Consider the following 19,853-nt stretch of genomic DNA (forward strand, 5'->3'; position numbering starts at 1 on the left):
GACCCAAAATGGGCTCAGGCAACAAGGCGGCCGCCAAGGCACGCCGAGGCAACGCTTTGACAACCTTGAAGAAGATAATTCTGAGATTACTAGATTGGGGTGGATATAGTTATAGAAAAAGCTTATATAGTGTGATGATTGGTCGCGTTTGAAAGTAGAAGGTAATTATTTTTTTCTCATGGCCATGGAACCAGCAATGTCATGTGTTGCTAAATGCTATAGGAAACAGCTTGAACATGAAACGAGTAAGGGGTGAGATGAGGATTTTCACATGTATGATTTTGCCAAGTCTAGAAGTCTGAACAAATAATTAGAGTGATCCTCAAATTTTATAAATGGGTGAAAAATAACTGATTGAGATGGTTTAAAAAACATGTGGGATAAAGAGATATTGAATCTTGTGAGTAACAATATCATTCAAGGTAGGGCTGATAAAAGTACAAGCGGAGAGCCATGTGTTACCAAATTTTGAAGCGGTGATAAAGGGACGAATTACCTTTAACAGTGGCTGTGGACTTGTGGTATCAAATGGAGCAGGTTAGCTATAATCCTAATGGTTGAAATAAAGTTTAGTTGAATTAATTAATTAATCAGTAGGTTCGACATCATAAATGGATTTAGCCATGGTTGGTGCCAAGGTTTAAAGTATCGCGTATCGGTAGTGTATCGGTTGGGTGATTTTAAGAGACGTTTCGTATCGTATCGTTTCGCAGGTACGTATCGATAGGTACAGAATTAAATAGAAATGACCAAAATACATAATTCAAGCAATGGGCAGGCTTCTATAATGTTATTTCAATCTACATGTCATACGTTTGGTTTTGGTTGGGAAGACTCCCGCAAGTATGCGTTTCTGTTGGGTTTTCGAAATTTCAATTTCTGATATAATGTTTGTCTTGTAACTCAATTTCTATATTCTCCAAATTCTTTGACAATAAAAAGGAATTGGACTTTTAATAGTCTGTTGAAGAACTGAATTGCCTTGCAATACTACAATAACACTAGTATCTCACTCAAAGCAAACTTAAAATCTTTTTAAAGACTTGTACGGCCAACAACCAAACTTCGCAAAGAATACTATATTTTTTTCGCCAAAGACAACCCCTGTGTGTACAAAGGGACTTCCAAAAAATTCTAAATATCCTACTAATCCCATGCAACTTGTTATGCATTTAAAGTTGGAGCATCAACACTTAATCTCAAAAATTTGCTAATCCCATGCAACAGAATCTTGTAAAAGCAAACAGTTTTCACAATGGGCTGAGCTGGATTCTTTCAAGCGGAAAAACGCTATGGAAAAATCAAGGATCAACTCCAGCACTACGCATCTTCAAAGTTCCTTGGAAAGTCATCATCTAGCACTCTCTCCTCAGCTTGCTCAGCTGCACCATCACAGTAGATATATTATTCTCCATAACAGAATTAGTTGCTTGTGTTGAAAACACAAAACTTCCAACTAACCTCATTTGGAGCCATCTCTGTGAAATCAAACTTTCTTGTCCAAATTGATTCAGCCTCATCAGCTGTTGTGAGCAAAGCCTTTCAATGCAAGTGAACAAGGACTGGAAGTAGCCCTGCACCAAGAGAAAGAACCAAATAACTAGAATTCTTCACAACCAAATATTCTAAATTATCTCTGTTTCAACAAGCAACAAGCATAAAGCACAAAGAAGAGAGGGTTGGGGGGGGGGGGTCGCATCTTGATGCTGTACAATCATAAAAGCATACCTGTAAATAATAGAATTTCTGAAGTCAGCATTATTATTGCAGCTATACAGCATCGTAACACACATAATTTGCACATAATATATGATAAAAATGCATGATTGCAAACTCTCTTCAATCCTTTGTTGACTTTCATCCTTCCTTTGATATAAATTAGGTTCCATGTCCTTGATATCTGGGACCTTGCTCTTTCCTTTGCCACTCTTACCGAAGCGATCAAGTATAGATTTAACACTACTTGATTTGCTAAGGTTAGCATGTTCCTTCCCCTTATGTGGACGACAAGATGAGCCACCAACTTCTTCTCGACCTTGCCGTTGTGGCCTAACTGATTGTGTTCTTCTCAACTGCTCATCTCTCCACTCTCTTTCTCTTGCTTCATTCCTAGACTCCCTTATTGCCCATGCCAATTCTGGCTCATCTTCAGCTTCCATATCGGATCCTTCGTACTCATCAAGATCCTCCATCAAATTGGTTACCAAGGCATCCTCATCTTCTTGTATCTGAGTGGCCTTTCTTTTACTTTCAGTGAGGTGTTTTTGCATTGCCCTACTTAACTCTACGGGGCACTTGGGACATTTGGCAACATTCCTGTATCCTCCTGCCATATGTTGCTTTTGTCTGGTCACCCCACCTCCGAAATGTTGTGCTTCACAAAAATTACACATCTTATGCAATCTGTTGTTGTTTATCTTGGTGCAATATTCCCATCCAATATCTGTGGAACGTGGCATCTTCCTAAACAACAAAGCAAGTGATTGTTTGTTCTCATAAGTGAGTATTCAAGACTAATACAATTTAACATGCCAAAAGAAAAAGGGAAAACAATATAGTTTTTGAATGAAGCCCAACAACAATCTCATTCTCATATATTATTAGTTAGATAAAATAAATGTAGCCAAGCACAAAACAAGACTATGGAATCTTAAGTAGACTGCTGGATAAGATAAGAAACTATATCTCTATTTAAAATACATTAGTAACTTGATATTGCATAGTGGGCATTAAATGCATCAATAAAAATTAGCTCAAAATTGTTCAATCTAAAATTACTTCATTTTGCATGATCCAAATGGTGAAGAGTAGGAAGTAACCAATGTTAACAAAACAAAAACATTCGACAAACCAAAGAAACCAACAAGGATAAAGGGGAACATGGGGTGAATAACTAATCACCTGGATAGGTTCAGTGTAAAATGGGCTTATATGAAACAACTGGACTGCTGTTGACAATCATGTTTACTGTCGACAAAGTAACAGAAAATGTGCAAATTGATCACAGCACAGTAAGATCTGGACCACATAACCCACTTCCAACCAAATGGATACATGCAACAACAGGATTCAAACCAAGGAACAACTCATATTCCATAACACCGAATTGATAACGAAAGATTAGAGGGGCAAAGAGAGAACACCAAAATTATGCACAGCTGAGCCTCAGGAGTAGAACTGAGTGCTTTAATCATTGGTGAAGCAACTTTTGATTTTTCAAGCCTAGCCCAACAAAGCAACTCGAAGGTTGTGTTGGGTTGTAGACAAGCCCTAAACCCCCACTGGTTTCTATAGGCATACTTCAACTAGAGATCTAAAAGAAATAATAACTCTAAAACTTTTGGAGTCCAGTTGTGACTCGGCGCAATTCTTGAAAGTTGAAACAATGGTTACACTATTAAGGCATTGAGTTAGGTTATTGAAGAAAAATCGGTGCAAAATTAAGAGTTAAAACATACATTGATTGCCAATATAGATGGATTTAGGATGATAATCTGATCAGCGATGATATATTGTACAAAATATTTACCAAATACAAGGCTTCGTATTGACAAACTAACTGTAATTGAGATGATGATGATGCAAACTGAGATAAGAGTAACTCTAATCGTCTAATGGCAAAGAGAAAACACCAAAATTAGCATGACATACCTAATCGCTGGACTCACTGCACAAGTCGATTGAAAATCAGCACGCAATGAAGACGAAAGTCACCACGGACTCGAACAAGAAAACCCAATAACCTTATTTCAAAGCCCTGCAACTCGTCGGACTCACAAAACCCTTTCACCCTTTCTTCCCTGTTTTCCTGCAACTCTTCAAACTCAGAAAACCCTTTCGTTAGACTCACAAAACCCTTTCTCAAGAGCATAAATGAGAGAGTAACCTGGAACTCCTGCAGTAGGATTGACATTTCAAGTTTATCCGCTGCTGCTTCCAAGTTCCAACCTCAATGCTTTGGAACTTTGAGAAAACTCGGGAAGAGCAAACATTTATGAAATTAATTGAATATGTATCGAGTGTATCGATATGTATCGGTTAGTATCGTTGTGTATCGTACGATATGTATCGCTTATTTTAAATTCAAATATATATATAAGAAATGTTTCTATGTATCGTATCGTATCGTCGCGTATCGGCCGATACAATGAGAGACAAGAGAGACGATATGACAAAACAAAACTTTGGAAACGTATCATCCTGTATCGTATCGCAAGGCTGCGATACCGATACGTATCGGCCGATACGATACGATACGGTGAGATACTTTAAACCTTGGTTAGTGCACACTGGAACCATGTAGGTGTTTGGGTTCGGCTCTCTACCAGCAGTAAGAGCACAATTTATGTGCAGATGATGTGAAATGTCAATTTATCTTATCTATGTTGATGTGTTTTTTTCCATGTGAGAAGTGGATAGTGAGAGCCTAGTAAGGTAGAGGCTGAGATATAGGTCAAGTAACCCACTATGTTGTTTCAACTGGGCCTCTTTTTCATTGAAAAATATTTGTTTGCACCATTGTTTGGTTCAATCTGCTTGGTCCCTGCACTACTCCATCAAATGAATTGGTTTGCCACTATTACTACAAAGCCTTTTACATTCTACTTTACTGTGCACAACATCAATTATTTGATAAGAACTACCACTCGTTGTATTGAACATTTATTATTTTAATGAAGTTTACTGCTTCGTTATCTGTCTCACTTTTTTTTTTTTTTAATAAAAATTATCTTTCAGCTTCCACAGCAGGAAAATTCATTTGATTGTGGCTTGTTCTTGCTGCACTATGTCGAATTGTTTTTGGAAGAAGCTCCTGTTGACTTCAGCCCCTTCAAGATCACAAAATTCTCCCACTTTGTAAGTGATCTTCTCCTGTTGTACTTTGCACACGAGTTTCCTGTATGTTTTTTAGTTTATTTTCTTTTATTATCATCACTATATGGGAGGTAGCAATTATGTGCTGAAATTTTTGTTGTGTGGGGGCATCAACCGGTTTTCATTGAGATTTTGATTTCATTTTGTTTCAAGTTAGGGTCTTTCCTGTAGTATATGGTTAACTTTAAATGCATCTCTAACTCTAAATACATCCCTTTTATCATTATACAAGCTAAATTTCGATGTCAAATGATTTTGGCAAAAATGTGATTTGTCATTGGTCTGCAGCACCTGATTTAATCCATCTTCTGAAACTTGGGCCTATAAGGCACATTTTATGTAGGTTCTTTAGGAAAGGTAGGTTGGCAAGGTTTTATGGGTGATGATGAGGAACATTATTGGCTGAACTTCTGGTCTTATCAATGTCAGGCTATCCAATTCAATGAATAATACATCCTGTGTTTCAGTGCCAATTCTTTGAATATAAACTAGAGAATTGAAGTCACGGGATAGTTGGGGGTCTTACTAGAATTGTTTCGACATTATACCAGAAGATGTTGTTTGAGTTACTCTTGAATGAATTTTAATCAATGCATGGAATAATTATTGAAAAAATATTGTGGTTAAATCATAGAAATGAAATTCGAGAGAAACTCAAGTTTCGACTAGGTGAAAATGGGAAACTTAGGTGGAAACCTGAGAAATTTGGGACTTTTTCGTGCAATTTTGATGGGTTTTAGGGAGTACTTTGGGTGAGACTCTACATTTAAGCTAATTAGAGTATAAAAAACACATTGGCACATGCATTTTGGTAAAAAAGTCAATGTAGATATGTCATTGAATGTACTAACATCAATGTAGAGTTGTTCGAGAAGTACACTATAAACTTAACTACTTAAGTACATAACATTTAATATATAACTTCTAAGTTCAAAACATCAACTACAAAATAACTGACAATAAAAGGGATGTACAACTTAGTGCCAAGAGGAGTTCCTCGTGGATCCATCGTGTGAGCTAAGTAAGGGATGTACAACTTAGTGCCAAGAGGAGTTCCTCAATGGATCCATCCTGTGAGCTAAGTAGTACTGTCCCTGTAACATCCTCTCCTTCGACTAATGAACATAGACATTCTATGACATGTTATGCCTATGGTTGTCAAGGTAATTGACAATTGCAGCTTTATAAGTCTGGTCATCAACATGCCTAAGATAACTAGTTTGAGGGAATACACAATTTGGATAGTGAAATCCTAATGGAAGGGGAATTGGTCTTGGTATTTGAGGAAACATGAAAGGAAAAAAAATCGAAAATTTGGGGAAACCACGAAATTGCAGGAAAAGTTCACAGGTTTCCACGAAATTTTCCAAGTTTCCCTCGAATTTTATCTCATAAACGCTGGTTCAGCGGGTTTGGGTCAAGTTTCGACCCAGTTTTCACCCAACCTCGAAATTTCGAGGTTTCGGCAGTTTTGATCGAAACTTGGGACTTTTTTCCGGTCCCCCAAAGTTTCGTTTCAAGGTTTAAAAAATGTGAAATATTGGTCAAAATTTCGATAGTTTCGACTGAATTTTGTATGATGGGTTAAATTGTTGCTGAGTATTGCATGCGTACTATCAGTCAATTGATATCTAAAGGTTTCTGTCTTTTGAATGTTTGCATTTGTTGCTTCGCTGCTGCTGAATTTGTTTCGCGGAACTACTGGTCTGTCTGAAGATTGGACCAGTCTTCTTGGTGGGGTTGGTGTAAATTGGATTGTGCCTTACTCTTTCCTGCTATTGTGGACCTTCAAAACAGAAATGTGTATGATTGGTTAGAGAAACTAGTCTTTCATCATGTATTAGTACTCCATGTCTATGGCTTGAAAGTGATGTAGGTGGATGTAGATGCGCTTGCAGGTGATGGGTCAATTTCTAAGATTCTATTTCAAGGGATGATATTACTTGAATCTCCACTCAATTTTGGCCATCATAATCGATGGAAGGTAGTAATAGATTCTTAAGAATAGTATTTCCAATACTAATAATGTATAGGAGATCAATGGAAGTTGTAGAGAGGTGGGAGCGAAGTTAGATCCCAAGATTTTGAGTATGGAACCCTTGTTCAATGGGAGGAAGAAAGAAGGGATAGAAATCCATTGATGAGTATTGAAGATCCAAGGTTTTGAAGAAAATATTTTATTGAGAAGATGCGATTGATGTCGAATAAAAGAGAGAGAAGATTGTGTTGCCTAGTCTCCTTGACAACTATGCTCAAGGTGTTGCACCTAGATGGCAAGGCAACCAAGTAGGCAATGGTTAGGTGCCCAATGCCATCATCCAGCAAAGGACATCTGAGCCGTACAGGTAATGGCGTGGCAACTATGGACACAACTAATCAAGAATGATGTTTAAAATATATAGATTCCCTATATATGGTTAAAAAAGAACAACCAAAGTTGTCCTTAAAACTTTATCTTAAAAATGGGAAAATCACACAGTTTATCCTACCCCTGACATAGAAGATGTGAACCTATACTAACCATAAATAGAAGCCAGATGATTTGAAGCACGGATTGCATCTACATTAGAAAGTAGTGTTATGTTGAATTTCAAAATCGCACTAAACTAGGATGTAAAGTTCTTTCCAAAGGTAAACGGAATTGTCCACTGTACTTCTTTATATGTTCTATATCATCGTTGTCATGGCATTTGGGTAACAAGGCATCCAAGGGAAGTAAGAAAATCAAGGCAACACCAAACCAGACACCTAAGTGACATGGTGACATCTAGACTCCTAGAACCACCATAGTGATTCGGTTCTTAGCGACTGCTTGGCAACGTTATGACAACTATGGTCCATATCATTAATCAAACCAGAGGGGGGGGGTGAATAGGTTGAACTAATCAACCTAGAGGGGGGGTGAATGGGTTGAACTAGTGGATAGTTGTCTCCTTTTAGATATTTTTTTAAAAATAACTAAAAAAGTAATAAGCAAACAAATAGTCATTTTCAGCTTAAGGATTCATAGTGGTTCAACTCAATAGAGTCTACGTCCGTCCCTTGCTGACCTTAGAAAGAATTCCATTTATGATTCCTTTCAGTATGATAGTGGGGAATAAACCATGAAAATCTTGCTAGAGGACAAGATAACCTTATAGGTCTTGCTTTCAGACAAGAGTTCCCAATCTCTTAAGGATATGAAAGAATCCTTTACTTACTCCAAGACCAATAAGTACACAATCAAGTAATTTGAAAGTAACTGTGATAGAAAATTACCTTTCGAAGGGTGTGAGGCAATATCCTTCGAGTGATTGATGATGCACAATGATATGAATGAAGATCCAGTGCATCAAAGGTCTCCAAGAATAATGCTTTCCTCTTGATGATGCTTTGATGATATAAAGAACAATGATCTGAGTTCATCACAACAGGCTTCTTCAGTTATTGAACTCAAGAGGAAATTTGAACATCTTAAGGAGACAGCTCGGGAGAGATGAGCATGAAAGAGAGGCTAATCACTGTATTCTTAATTGTGATTTTAGGGGTCATCAAGACCTCTATTTTATAGCCAAAATGTGGGATTAATGTGAAATCCCAGGGATGTAAACCCAGAACAAGGGACCAGTCTTCAGGATCTGCTTATTATGTTTCAGCAGTAATTTAGGGTTCATGGAATTATGCAGTTAGGGTTTTTGGATGAATTGCAGGCAACAGCTACCTAAGTGAATTGCAAGGGCTTGGGGGCTGATCTAGGGCTGGTGGGATGGACTATTAGGTTCAACTGAAGCTGTAATTGAACTAATTCGAATTCTGTTTTTTCTGTTTGGGGTTACATAATTGAATTCTAGGGTTTAGGGTTCGCAAATTGAAGAGAAAATTTATCTAGGGTTTCAGTCTTTGGGTTGGGTCTCTAATTAAAGTCAAAGGCTAGGGAAGTGGTGCGATGGTATTCCTAGAACGGGAGAGGCTTTGGTTGGGGGAATGGGAAATTACAGGTTTTGGGGTTTTGGAGAAAAATCCAGCTGCCACAAGCTTCAAGGGGAGAATGTGAGAGATAGAAGAGGGTAATAGAAGTTGGGAGGGGTTAGGGGCTATGCTTACTTGAAGAACTATTGCTGGAGATTGAAATTTGTTGAGGAATTTCATCCACATTAGGTGCCACAGGGTTACACAAGCTTGGAAACCATGAAACATTCCATCACACTTTGGCTGCAACTCTCTTATCTCAAATTTTATTTATCAATCAATGAATTGTCTTACATGCCTAGACCTGAATTTACAGCCTATCACAAGGGAATTCTTATTGGACTCAATAAACTTAAAGAGTCCCAAACTAACAACTAAAGGACTTCCACTTAGACTTGACAACTTAAGAGTCCCGAACTAACAACTAAGGGACTTTTAGTTGGAGTAGAACTCCATTATAACTTGACAAATAGGACTTCAATTGTCAATGCAAATACAAATACGGACTCTCAAAATATTCTTTACTTAACAAAACTGACTAGGAAAGTAGGGCTCGAATTGAGGGGAGGAACTGACCAAATTGCCCTTGGTATAATTCGGCTCCCCTGGATGATGCCACAAGAAGGGCTGCTGCCCCAGGCTCTTGTTTGAGCCTTCTGGAGTGTTCTGGGCTGGTTATATCACCCACCGGTTGAAAATGGTTATATTTTTGGTATGTTAGTCGATCTGTACATGTACAGCTAACTGTATAGGAAAATAACTATTGTAGATTTACTTGGCCAACCGGTTGCTTGATGGTTGACCGGTACGTTGACCATTAGGCTATCAGACATTTGGTTGTATTGGTCACAACTGTATGCTTATGAGTTATGACTCTACAATACAACAGGTATCTGTTTAAGTCAATTCCTGACCAATTTGTCCAAGGAGGCAGTTGTCTAGGGTCTTAGGCATTAGTAGCAGTAGCCCATCCATGAACTTTGAAATCATTAAAATATGAAAGTGCAATTGTACAAATTTACTTCATGCCAAATCTCTTGGACAAGGTGCAAAGTACTGTCTTTCCTATGTAGAATCTTCAATTCTATTTTCTTTACATATGCAGTTTTCAAGATTGAATGTTTATGACTTGTGCAAAGAAATTTTGGGTGGTATCTTTCTATCTTTGTTTTAAGCTTCTTCATTTTCTCTCACGATCGATTTTATATATGAAAACAGTCCTTGTGTTGGCTTTTCTAATACGTCCAAGCATATCAAATCTTTGTATATAGCTATCACATTGAATGTTAGTGTATTTGTATGTGTTTGTGATCATAAAAACTGATGATGGATAGAAGGTTTATTTCCTCATGTATGTGTGTGCAATTTCCTGTCAATTGACCTTTTGTATTTCCTTTGCCTTTGGTTTCAGTCATAGTTGCGTGTTGATGATTTTTTATTTTTTACTTACCATAAAAAGGCAAAAGTGACTCTCTCCTAGAAGAACTGTTCACATGTTTGATCTGTGCTGATATAGATGAAAAAATAATCAGGAAATTCCCATGTCAAATTTAATGCTTGGTACAGGTTACTCTTCAATGTTTGCATTTTTAGTTGGCTGCATCTTAAGTGCATTGACAATGCTCATTTTCAGTTTCTGTTTTTTGTAATATTATTAATAGACATGGTATTCTATCTATTCAGTTAAACATGAATTGGTTTCCACCTTCTGAGCCATCATGCAAGCGTAAACTTATCAAGAAATTAATTTATGAAATTCTTGAAGAATATTCTCCAAAAGTTCCTCAACCTGCTTCTGGTGACAAGCAAAGTTCCTCTGAGCATCGAGAAGATAATTATGAAAATGAAACTGGAGTTGAAATTCTGTCTGAGGAGCTCAATCTTAGAAAGATGTGTCAGAATAACTCTTCTTCCACTGCTGATCAAGGAATAGAAATCAAACTTTTGCCTAGATCTTCTACAGAAATTCTGGAAGGCAGCAGAGATACAGGATTGATTTGTAGAGAGTTTTTCACTCCAGGAGCCACTGCAGCATTGTCCCCTGATGGACACTGCAGAACTTTTGATACAATGACATCTTATCGCAAATTGAAGTTTGGAATGTCACCAATAGAGGTAATTTATCTTTCCTTCATATTTTCAGTAACAAGTAGCTATTTCACATGTAACAGTGAAACACAATATAATATTTGGAATGTAAACAGAGTTATTTATTGCTGTGGTAGTGCAAAAAAAGTTCAAGGTTTTAGTTTGAGTCAGTGATGCAGTATCACCTTCGAGTACTAGGATGAATCTGATACAAAATTCAGGCCAAGAACCAGATGCAGATTTGCTTGGGTCTAGAAGGATATATATATATTTTTTATTTGGTACTGTTAAATATGTAGCAAAATTGTCGCTTGCTTTGATTCAGATCCAGCTCAAATTGAACTATTTTGCTTTGAAATAAACTTACAGTTGATAGATATCGATTTTGGGCCTTTGTACCATAGATTTATCTGGTCATGGGCCTAAAAGCTGAGTGCCTAGGATGAGTACAAATTCTTTTAATTAGTTGGTATTATTTGGTCTAATGATGTAAACTCCGCCCATGGGCCGTCCTGCGGGTTTCGTCTTCTCACTGGTGAGACAACATTTCCCTCGCGAGTTCATAAATTCGAAAGCTTCAGTGTATTTTCCCAATTCTGAATCTGAATCCACCCGATTTTTTTTTCTTTTTTGGTGAAAGATATAAATTCTGTCCAACTTAAGTTCCAAGTGTGCAACATTGTTTTTTTATGATTTATTTCACTTTTTAAGTGTCCCGAATTGTCAGTCTAATAGGAGTCCTAGGATAATATGTTTGAGTTCTATATCTTTTTGTTGTTTGTTTCCTGTATGTTATGAAATGTATAGCTGATTAGCCATCTACTTTTAACTCCTAGAAAGAAAAATAAAGTACTCACTGATTCTTGTATGATACTTTTCAGCTTCGCTGCTCTTAGAATGGTGCTCTCAGCCCTACAACTCATAATAGAAATAGGAAAGAAACTCCATTGTTTTACTGATAAAGTGGTTTTCATATTAGATATAGAAAGGGAGGTACAGCGAAAGGCAGACTCCTAAGAACCCCAACTATGGGAAGTAGACTGCTGTAGAAGAGGGCATCCCCTTTTTCCTTGGATCCCAATCTGGGATATCCCAATTACATCATTGCAGACACAGAGGATTAAGGGAACATCATAGGCTTTACCTGTGTATGAGTTGAGGAATATGATGGCATGAACCATCTCCAAGTACGTTTTATATTGTTATCTGATTTGAACTACTTTTTTGATTTGGTATGATTAGCCTGAGAGCAGCAAGATGAGATTTGCACATACTTGGTTGCTGAATTATACTCGTGAACAGTGGAGCACTACAAAAAGATATATGGAATATTACAGCAACTAACTTAATAAAAATATTTTTCCATGGGAATTTAGATTTCGACCAAAAAATCAATAGATTACTTTCAATGCCAATACCCCTAAAGCTCCTTTGAAACTGAAGACACCATAGTAATGGCTGTAATTAACCAATAATTACACAGGCTGAAGATGCTGCATAACAAACTGCTGCAACACCTGCGACCCAGCATAGGGCTGCCCAAACATCTTTCCTAGGAAACAAATATAGAAGCCACAACGTTCCTCAACAGCAAAGCAATCCTACATAGGCCATGGAAGAGCTGCTGCCCATGTCCCTCAAAGTAATTTCGGAAGAGATCATTAAGAAGATCAAGACTGGAACTGTGGGAGACAAGGAGGTAAACTCTTCAGTAGTAGTGTATGAAATTCAATTTACTGTTAGGAGATGGAGAAGGTGATTTAAGTCCTCAATGAGAAGGCTAGCAATGTGGAAGATTTTACCATAAAGGTTCATGAAGTCCTAATGATAACAGCAGAACTGCTGCAGTCATAGTTAAGGAAAGACTTCATGCACATGGCTGCCTGATTTTGAGCATGAGCGCATAGACTTTGTTGTGCCCTCGTAGTTCATTCCTACTTTTACTACACTATTTAGAGTTTTGAGGAGGATTGTCAAGGCTGCCACACACTCCCCCTCCCCCCCCCCCCCCAAAAAAAAAAAAAAAAAAAGAAAAGGAAAAAAACCAAATCCGAGATGAATTTATTCAAGTTGGGGGAGAGTAAGCAGATCCAACAGTGATATCAAACTTTTCCTTTTAAAATTGACCTAGGGCTGATCATGTGAGTGTCGGGGTTCTAGACTATAGGTTTATTTGGTCATGAGCCTATTTATTGGCCTAAAATTTAGTAGTTAGGCTAAAACTGAAAATAGTTTAATTAATTAGTATAATTTTGTTCTTTTATGTATTTCCTGCCCAACTTATGCTAGAAGAGCAGAATGATCTTTTTATTTGGTTATACCAATTTAAGTGGTCAAGCCATAAGTCTAGTAGGAGGGCTAAGTGTAACAGGTTTTTAAGAGTCTTCTCCCGGGTGCTTAAGACAAGTCAAGATCCTTCTTTTAGTTGAGGATTCAGCCTATGCTTTCACTCCAGCACATCCACAGTTTCACCTAAGGCTCCCTTATCAGAGCATCTAGCAGCTAGCACCTTTTATTTTTTTCAATTAAAACTTTTAAATTGAAGGCTTGAAATAGCGGCTAGCATCTGTGGATAATTCCTCTTTTGCCCATGAAATAGCAGCAGTTTTAGAGAAATGGCAGTGGAACAGTTCAAAGGCTTGTCTCCGATGCTTTCAGTCTTCGTGTTCTCTTGTTTCCATGACAAGGGGATGAAAACCACTGAAATGAAGACCTAGCGCTACGCTTCACAGGCGCTAGTCAAAGAAATTTTTTTATTCAATGGGAAGCCCTTTATGACTTAACAGTGCCTCTGCTTTACCCATTAGAGGCCCAGAAGTCTTGATAGAGTGCTTGAAAGTGCCCTTCCAAAAAGAATAGTGAGCACCGGAGCCAATGCAATAGGAGAAAGTGTTCCGAAAGCATATATCCTCGGCAATTCTTTCCTATGTTGTATACAGAATGGTAGGATGTACCTCCCTGGCTCCCATTGAGCCTAACAAACTTATTAGAACCCACTGATTTTGTTCAATAAGTTGGTCCTAATCGAGATCTTGGATGAACTGGCTCTGGTCATTTATCAATCTGGGGCTACATCACACTCATTAACTTTAGCTTGATGAGGCTTTCTATTTGTAAGAGCCTTTACAAGCACTGCCATAGCCTTATCCAACTAAGTGTGGTACACTACATGGATTTTATAGAGGCTATGGCTGTATCAAAAGTTAAAGAGCAAATTGCACTAGCACCCCAAAATGGAGGCCTTAAAACGCTGACACCCCACTTTATGTTTAAAAAGCACAGAGACCCCAAAATTGGATTTTTATTGGATATATTTGTCAAATTTATCACTGAAAACAGTTAAATTACTGTTTGTTTAAAAAATCTCCCCATAATAAACAGTGTTTGAAAGGTTTTCAGTGATAAATTTGACAAATATATCCAATAAAAATCCAATTTTGGGGTCTCTTCTGCAAATTCATGAACATGTTAGGTCAAAATGAGCCATTTTTGGGGACTGGGCCCTACTTGTATAGGGTCCTATGGGTTCCATCTCCACTATAAACCCAAAATGACATTTTTTCTCTTAAATCTCATGATCTTGATTAGTCATAGGGGTTTAATTAGAGGCTTAAACAATGTTTAAGGGCTAATACCCCACGTGCTAGGTTATTATTGTCCTAATTGCACCTAGGTCTGCCATGGGCAAAATGGTAATAGTGGCCACCAAGGGCATTTTGGTCATTTTTACCCTTGTTATTTATTCTTTTCTAATATTATTTTGTTCACTTAATAACCCACTAAAGTCCAATTGGGCCCAAAACCATCTAAGGTAGCCCAATCCAAGGGTTTCTGACACCAAGGGTCTAAGTGTAAAAACCCCAAAATAATATTATTAAGTCCCACAAATTCTAATAAAATAGAAGTATATAACTAAGATTCCACTAACCTTATCTTCTTTTCAACTTGCCCCTAAAGTGATCTGGGGCTCTAGAGAGATCTTCACCTATTAAAATTCAAATTAGTCTGTATTATTGGGAATTGGGGTATTATAGCTTCTCCGCTCCTCCCCCCCCCCCCCAAAAAAAATAAATAAATAATAATAATAAATAACTACCCTAATTGCTTGAATAATTGAGGAGATAATACCTTCATTTCCTTTTCCTTCCCCCATGATGCTTCTTTCTTGGGGTGGTTGATCCATTGTACTTTACTAACTTTATAGTACGGTTTCGAAGTCTTTGCTCCACCTATTCAACAGTATTGAACCCATCAGTGGACAACCTCTCTGCTGTACTTTTTCTTTTCCTCCTTTCTTTTTCTTTTTCTTCTGTGGGGAGGTGGATGTTGAACTTTTCTGCTGTAGTTGATTGAAAGCTTACTGGGAAGTCATTTAAGCTGCAAGAGAAGAGGTTCAACAGCATTCTCCCATAAAATCATAACTCTTGCCTGTTCATCATAGTAAAGTACTACACATTCTTCTATGCTCATAATGGGGATACTCTTGTCCACACCCAAAGAAAGCTATTCATTGCACTTGTTTATACAAAAAATAAAAAGAAATCTTAAGTTTTGACTAGGCTTGGCAAAGTTGCTATATGGGATTGATAAAGCAAGCACATTTATGTTCACAACCAAATGATCTGTACCTTCATGGTTCTTTCCCCATTGCCAAATGTTGTGTTGCAACCAATCCCCCCACCCCTTCCCTTGGAAAAAAAACCCCTCACAAAATAGAGAAAAAGATTGGAAAAGACAGCTCTACGAGGTCTGCATAAAAGGTATATGAAGTATTTAAATTCCTCAATGGAAAAACTGATGCCAATATTATAGAAACATAAGTACTTAAATATTGTTTAGTGGGCAAAACATAGAATGAGAAGATACCCAGGGATACATGTTACGGATGAATGTCATGCATTTGCTGCTTGGGAAGAGATGCATGTTTTTTTAAATACTTGGCTGACTCGGGTTAATAGATTCAGAATTGGAACGACGGCCAGGGAAGGAGACAGTTTAAAACTGCCTGCAATAAGGATAACTGACAGAATATCATGGTTGCTGTCTTTATAATTTTATGATTCAATTAAGAGTTTCAGATCACCTGTATAACTTGTCATATTTTTTGTTCAAGGTTCTGGCGTTTCTATTTTTATGTTAAAACTGAAGTACTGGGCCATTTATAAAATACCTCTAGCCTTGTAAGAGGGGATATTCTCCCGGAATATCCTAAACAGTATTTTGATGGGACTCTTGGAATACCATCTGGTGTCTAAATTCCTTGCTTGTTCTTCTCTGATTATGGTTTGGTAGCAGGAAGATTCAGAAACTGGTGAGCAGTTTGGGTATGCTCCATCAGCATATCGTCAGCGACGGGGGATTTACCAATGAAGTTTGTATCTTGTATTAAGCTAATTAATAAGACGTGCTGTAAATAGAAAAAGCACGAGTATTGAGTGGGAAAAAAGTTGCGAGTATGTTATGCAGTTGCTGCTTACTGAAAGTGATGCTTAATTTTGTGAATATATGGATCACGTAGCCAAGCAGATCCCTAACAATATTTTAATGAAACTTGCAGAAAACCATACGAGTCTTAAGACTGCTGTAGGAATGTTAAAGACTCTTTCTCTTTCGAATTTTACCAATTCAAGTGTCTCAGATCAACCATATGACTTGTCATGTTCTCTTTTCAAGGCTCTTATGTTTTTGTTCCCTTTTTAAATTGAAGTACTGGGCCATTTATAAAATTCCTTTAGCCTTGTCTTTCACTAGAATGCCATTTTAGCCTAGAAGATTCTTAACAATATTTTGATGGAACTCATGGAAATCCATGTGATATCTAAATTCCTTGCTTGTTCCCTGATTATGGTTTGGCAACAGGAAGATTCAGAATCTTGTGAGCAATTTGAGTTCTCTCCATCAGCAGATCGTCAACCACTGGCAGCATTGACAAAAGAAGATTGTGAAACTTCTTCACATTCCTCTGAAGAGTGTGAAAGATTTGAGATGCTTTTGGACCCAAAAGTATCTATGGATCTTGAGGAACGCTGCGATGGGGAGACTTACCACAGTCCTTCAGATTGTGGATCACCTAGTTCACCAGGAGGGCCTGATGAGCATGATTTAATGAAGGATGTGGCATCTCCGAATTGTCAATATCCCCAGAAGCTGAGTCAAGCATCACCACAAAATGTTGGGTGTATCACAGAATGCCCTGATTCACCTGACAAAGTAAATCTTGAAAGACACATTGTTGAAGATTCTCTAGAGGTAGATGATGAGAATTCAGAAAGCCATATTGTTGAAGATTCACCAGAGATGAATAGACTGGCTAATAGCAACGAGCCTGATGGTCCTCTTTGCTCTTTACCAGAAAATAGCACCTCATCTCATCGGGAGGTTGACGTGACAAGGGACGTGGATATTGAAGGTAATGATGTGGAACTTAGTGGGGATTCTTTGTCAGAATCGTTCAGGGAGCCATTTAAAAAGCGCCCAAGGCTTACATCTTGACAGAAAGCTCATAGGGGGACTACATTGTATTCCCTGGCTAACCATTGGGAATTTTGCACCTTATGATACACTATTAAACTGTTAGTCTGTGAATATTTGTTTAATCTCTACAATGAGTGTTAGGGATTTGTCATGTTGATTATAAGGGATAAGTAGATAGAAAGAATAGCTGGATGAATTCATCAGGTCCATTTCTGGTATAATTTCTTGTAAATGAATCACAGTTGCTGCTCCTGGATGGTTGTGTAAATATATCAGGCTGTCTCAACAGGTATTCCTGATCTTGTTTCAGGGCTGACCTTGCTTTCTACTTCTACGTGTTCATATTGGTCATCAATTTTTAAGTAACAAAGTAGAAGAGAATTTCCTTAGCCAGCGTACCGAATAATGGCTGCCGCTTAGATCATGTTGTGGCTGCCCTGCATTATTATAACTATCTAACCACTCTTACAGAATGCGCTTGAAATGAAGCCACTGGGTTGCATGTATCAAAAAATATGCTTGGAATGCTATTGATGATCTTTAAATGTTAGTGAGTGTTAGAGTGTAGCACATGTGTATGGTTAGAGTGTAGCACATGTGTACTGTTTTTCATATATTGTACTGCTGTCATATTCTATAAATATAAGATTGTGATCTCAAATGAGATCAAGGATTTCAGTCATTTAACATGGTATCATCACAGAGGTCGTTCCTGCGGTCTTTAAATCTCTGCTATCCTGCGCTCTTTCTCTCTCTCTTATCTTCTTGATTCTTGACTCGATTCTTTGGTCTTTCTTCTGCTCCATCCTTGGCTGCTCCATCCATGGCGTTTCCATCTGGTTTGTCTTCTCCATCAACGAGTTTTCCCAATGTTCACCATTTTCTTTCAATTCGGTTAACTCCCGAGAACTATCTCGTATGGCGGAGTCAATTTCTCCCTCCGCTTCGATGTTCGGTATGATGGGTTTGATTGATGGTACTAAACCTAAACCTTCACCGATTTTGAATCTTGATTCGGCTTCACCAACGAAAATCCCGACTTCCTCACTTGGCGTACCAAGATCAACTTCTTCTTAGTTGGATTCCGCCGAGCCTCACGGAACCTGTTCACCGCAAGTCGTCGGTCTTAACACCGCGGCGAGGTCGGGCTGCGTTGTCGCGCGTTGCTTCGTCTTCTCAGGCGAGAGTTATGCAGCTACGATGCAACTACATCATGTTAAAAGGGTTCGATTCCATGGCGACTATTTGCTAAAACTCAAGAAGATTTCGATGCTCTTGCTCTCGCATCACAGCCGGTTTCGGAGTCGATCCGGTGTTGTTCATTCTTGGTGGTTTGAGCTCGAGTATCGCGCGTCACTGTCACTACTCGTGACACTCCGATCAAGATGTCCGATCCGTATGGTCTTCTATATTGTGAAGAGATGCGCTTGTCCTCGTTTGCAAGATCTTACAAATGTTACCGCTCAAGTGGCGACCACCCCGCTTCTCGTCTATCTCGCGGTGGTTTTGCTTCACGTCCTTCAACTCTCGATTTTCTAATGGCCGTTTGGTGGTCGTTTGTGTCCTCCGGAGGGCGCATGGCGGTCGTCGGTTCTTCCTCGCTTTGTCGATCTCGCGATCGTCCCGGCCATAATGCAAAATCTTGCTTTCATCTTCAACGCTATGCTTCGAGATCCGCTTTGGGTTCTACTTCATCTTGGAACTCTCCTCAAGCTAATCTTGCTACCGCAAATCATGGTGTTATGAATTGGATACCCGATTCGGGTGCTTCTCATCACATCACTTCGAGTTGGGTGCTCTCGGGTCTCCGGAATATCTTGGTCCCGATTCGTTCGCCTTGGTGATGATTCAGGTCTTTCCATCTCTCATACCGGTTCTTCATCATTCTCTCGTTAATGATCATAGTTTTCACCTTGATAATGTTCTTCATGTGCCTACCGCTGCTCATAACTTGTTGTCCGTACATCGGTTTGCTTGTGATAATGATGTTGTGATTGAATTTGGTGCATATGGTTTTGTTGTTAAGGATCGGTGCTCGGGCCCGGCCCTTCTCGAGGTCCCGCTGATAATGGCATTTATAAACTCCCAGTGATGTTGCATGCTAATTTCATTCGCTCTTTCTAGTCTCGTGTTTCTCCGATGTTTGGCACTTTCGCCTAGGCCATGCTAGTTTTCCCACCGTGACTCGTTTAATAAATCAATTTCATCTACCATCTTCCGGTTCTCGACTTCTTCTCGTTTGCTCGCTTGTCAACTAGGTAAATCACACCGCTTACCTTTTCATTCTTGCTCCACTACTACTACCGCTCCTCTACAATTAGTTTACTCGACTTGTGGGGGCCTTCCTCTGTTCTCTCACGAAGGTCACGTTATTATATTTCATTTGTGGATGATTTTACCGATTCACATGGCTTTACACCATTGCTAAAAAGTCGATGCTCTGAGTTTTTCAAATCTTTAAAGCTCTT

At 38.5% G+C, this 19,853-nt stretch overlaps 1 protein-coding gene across 1 annotated transcript in view; it reads left to right on the top strand.

Moving 5' to 3' along the window:
• Nucleotides 1-17,938, top strand: part of LOC149016188 (putative ubiquitin-like-specific protease 2B) — a 65,132-nt gene extending 47,194 nt beyond the window's left edge. The window contains exons 14-16 of the mRNA XM_089157315.1: nucleotides 4,738-4,857; nucleotides 10,507-10,938; nucleotides 16,771-17,938. Of these exons, the coding sequence (XP_089013441.1) occupies nucleotides 4,738-4,857; nucleotides 10,507-10,938; nucleotides 16,771-17,403 (1,185 nt within the window). The 3' untranslated portion in view covers nucleotides 17,404-17,938. The remainder of the gene's footprint in view (nucleotides 1-4,737; nucleotides 4,858-10,506; nucleotides 10,939-16,770) is intronic.
• The last annotated feature ends 1,915 nt before the right edge of the window (nucleotides 17,939-19,853 follow it).

Source organism: Hakea prostrata, chromosome 5 (assembly GCF_041222555.1).
Source record: "Hakea prostrata isolate BN-2017 chromosome 5, UWA_Hpros_2, whole genome shotgun sequence".
NCBI lineage: Eukaryota > Viridiplantae > Streptophyta > Magnoliopsida > Proteales > Proteaceae > Hakea > Hakea prostrata.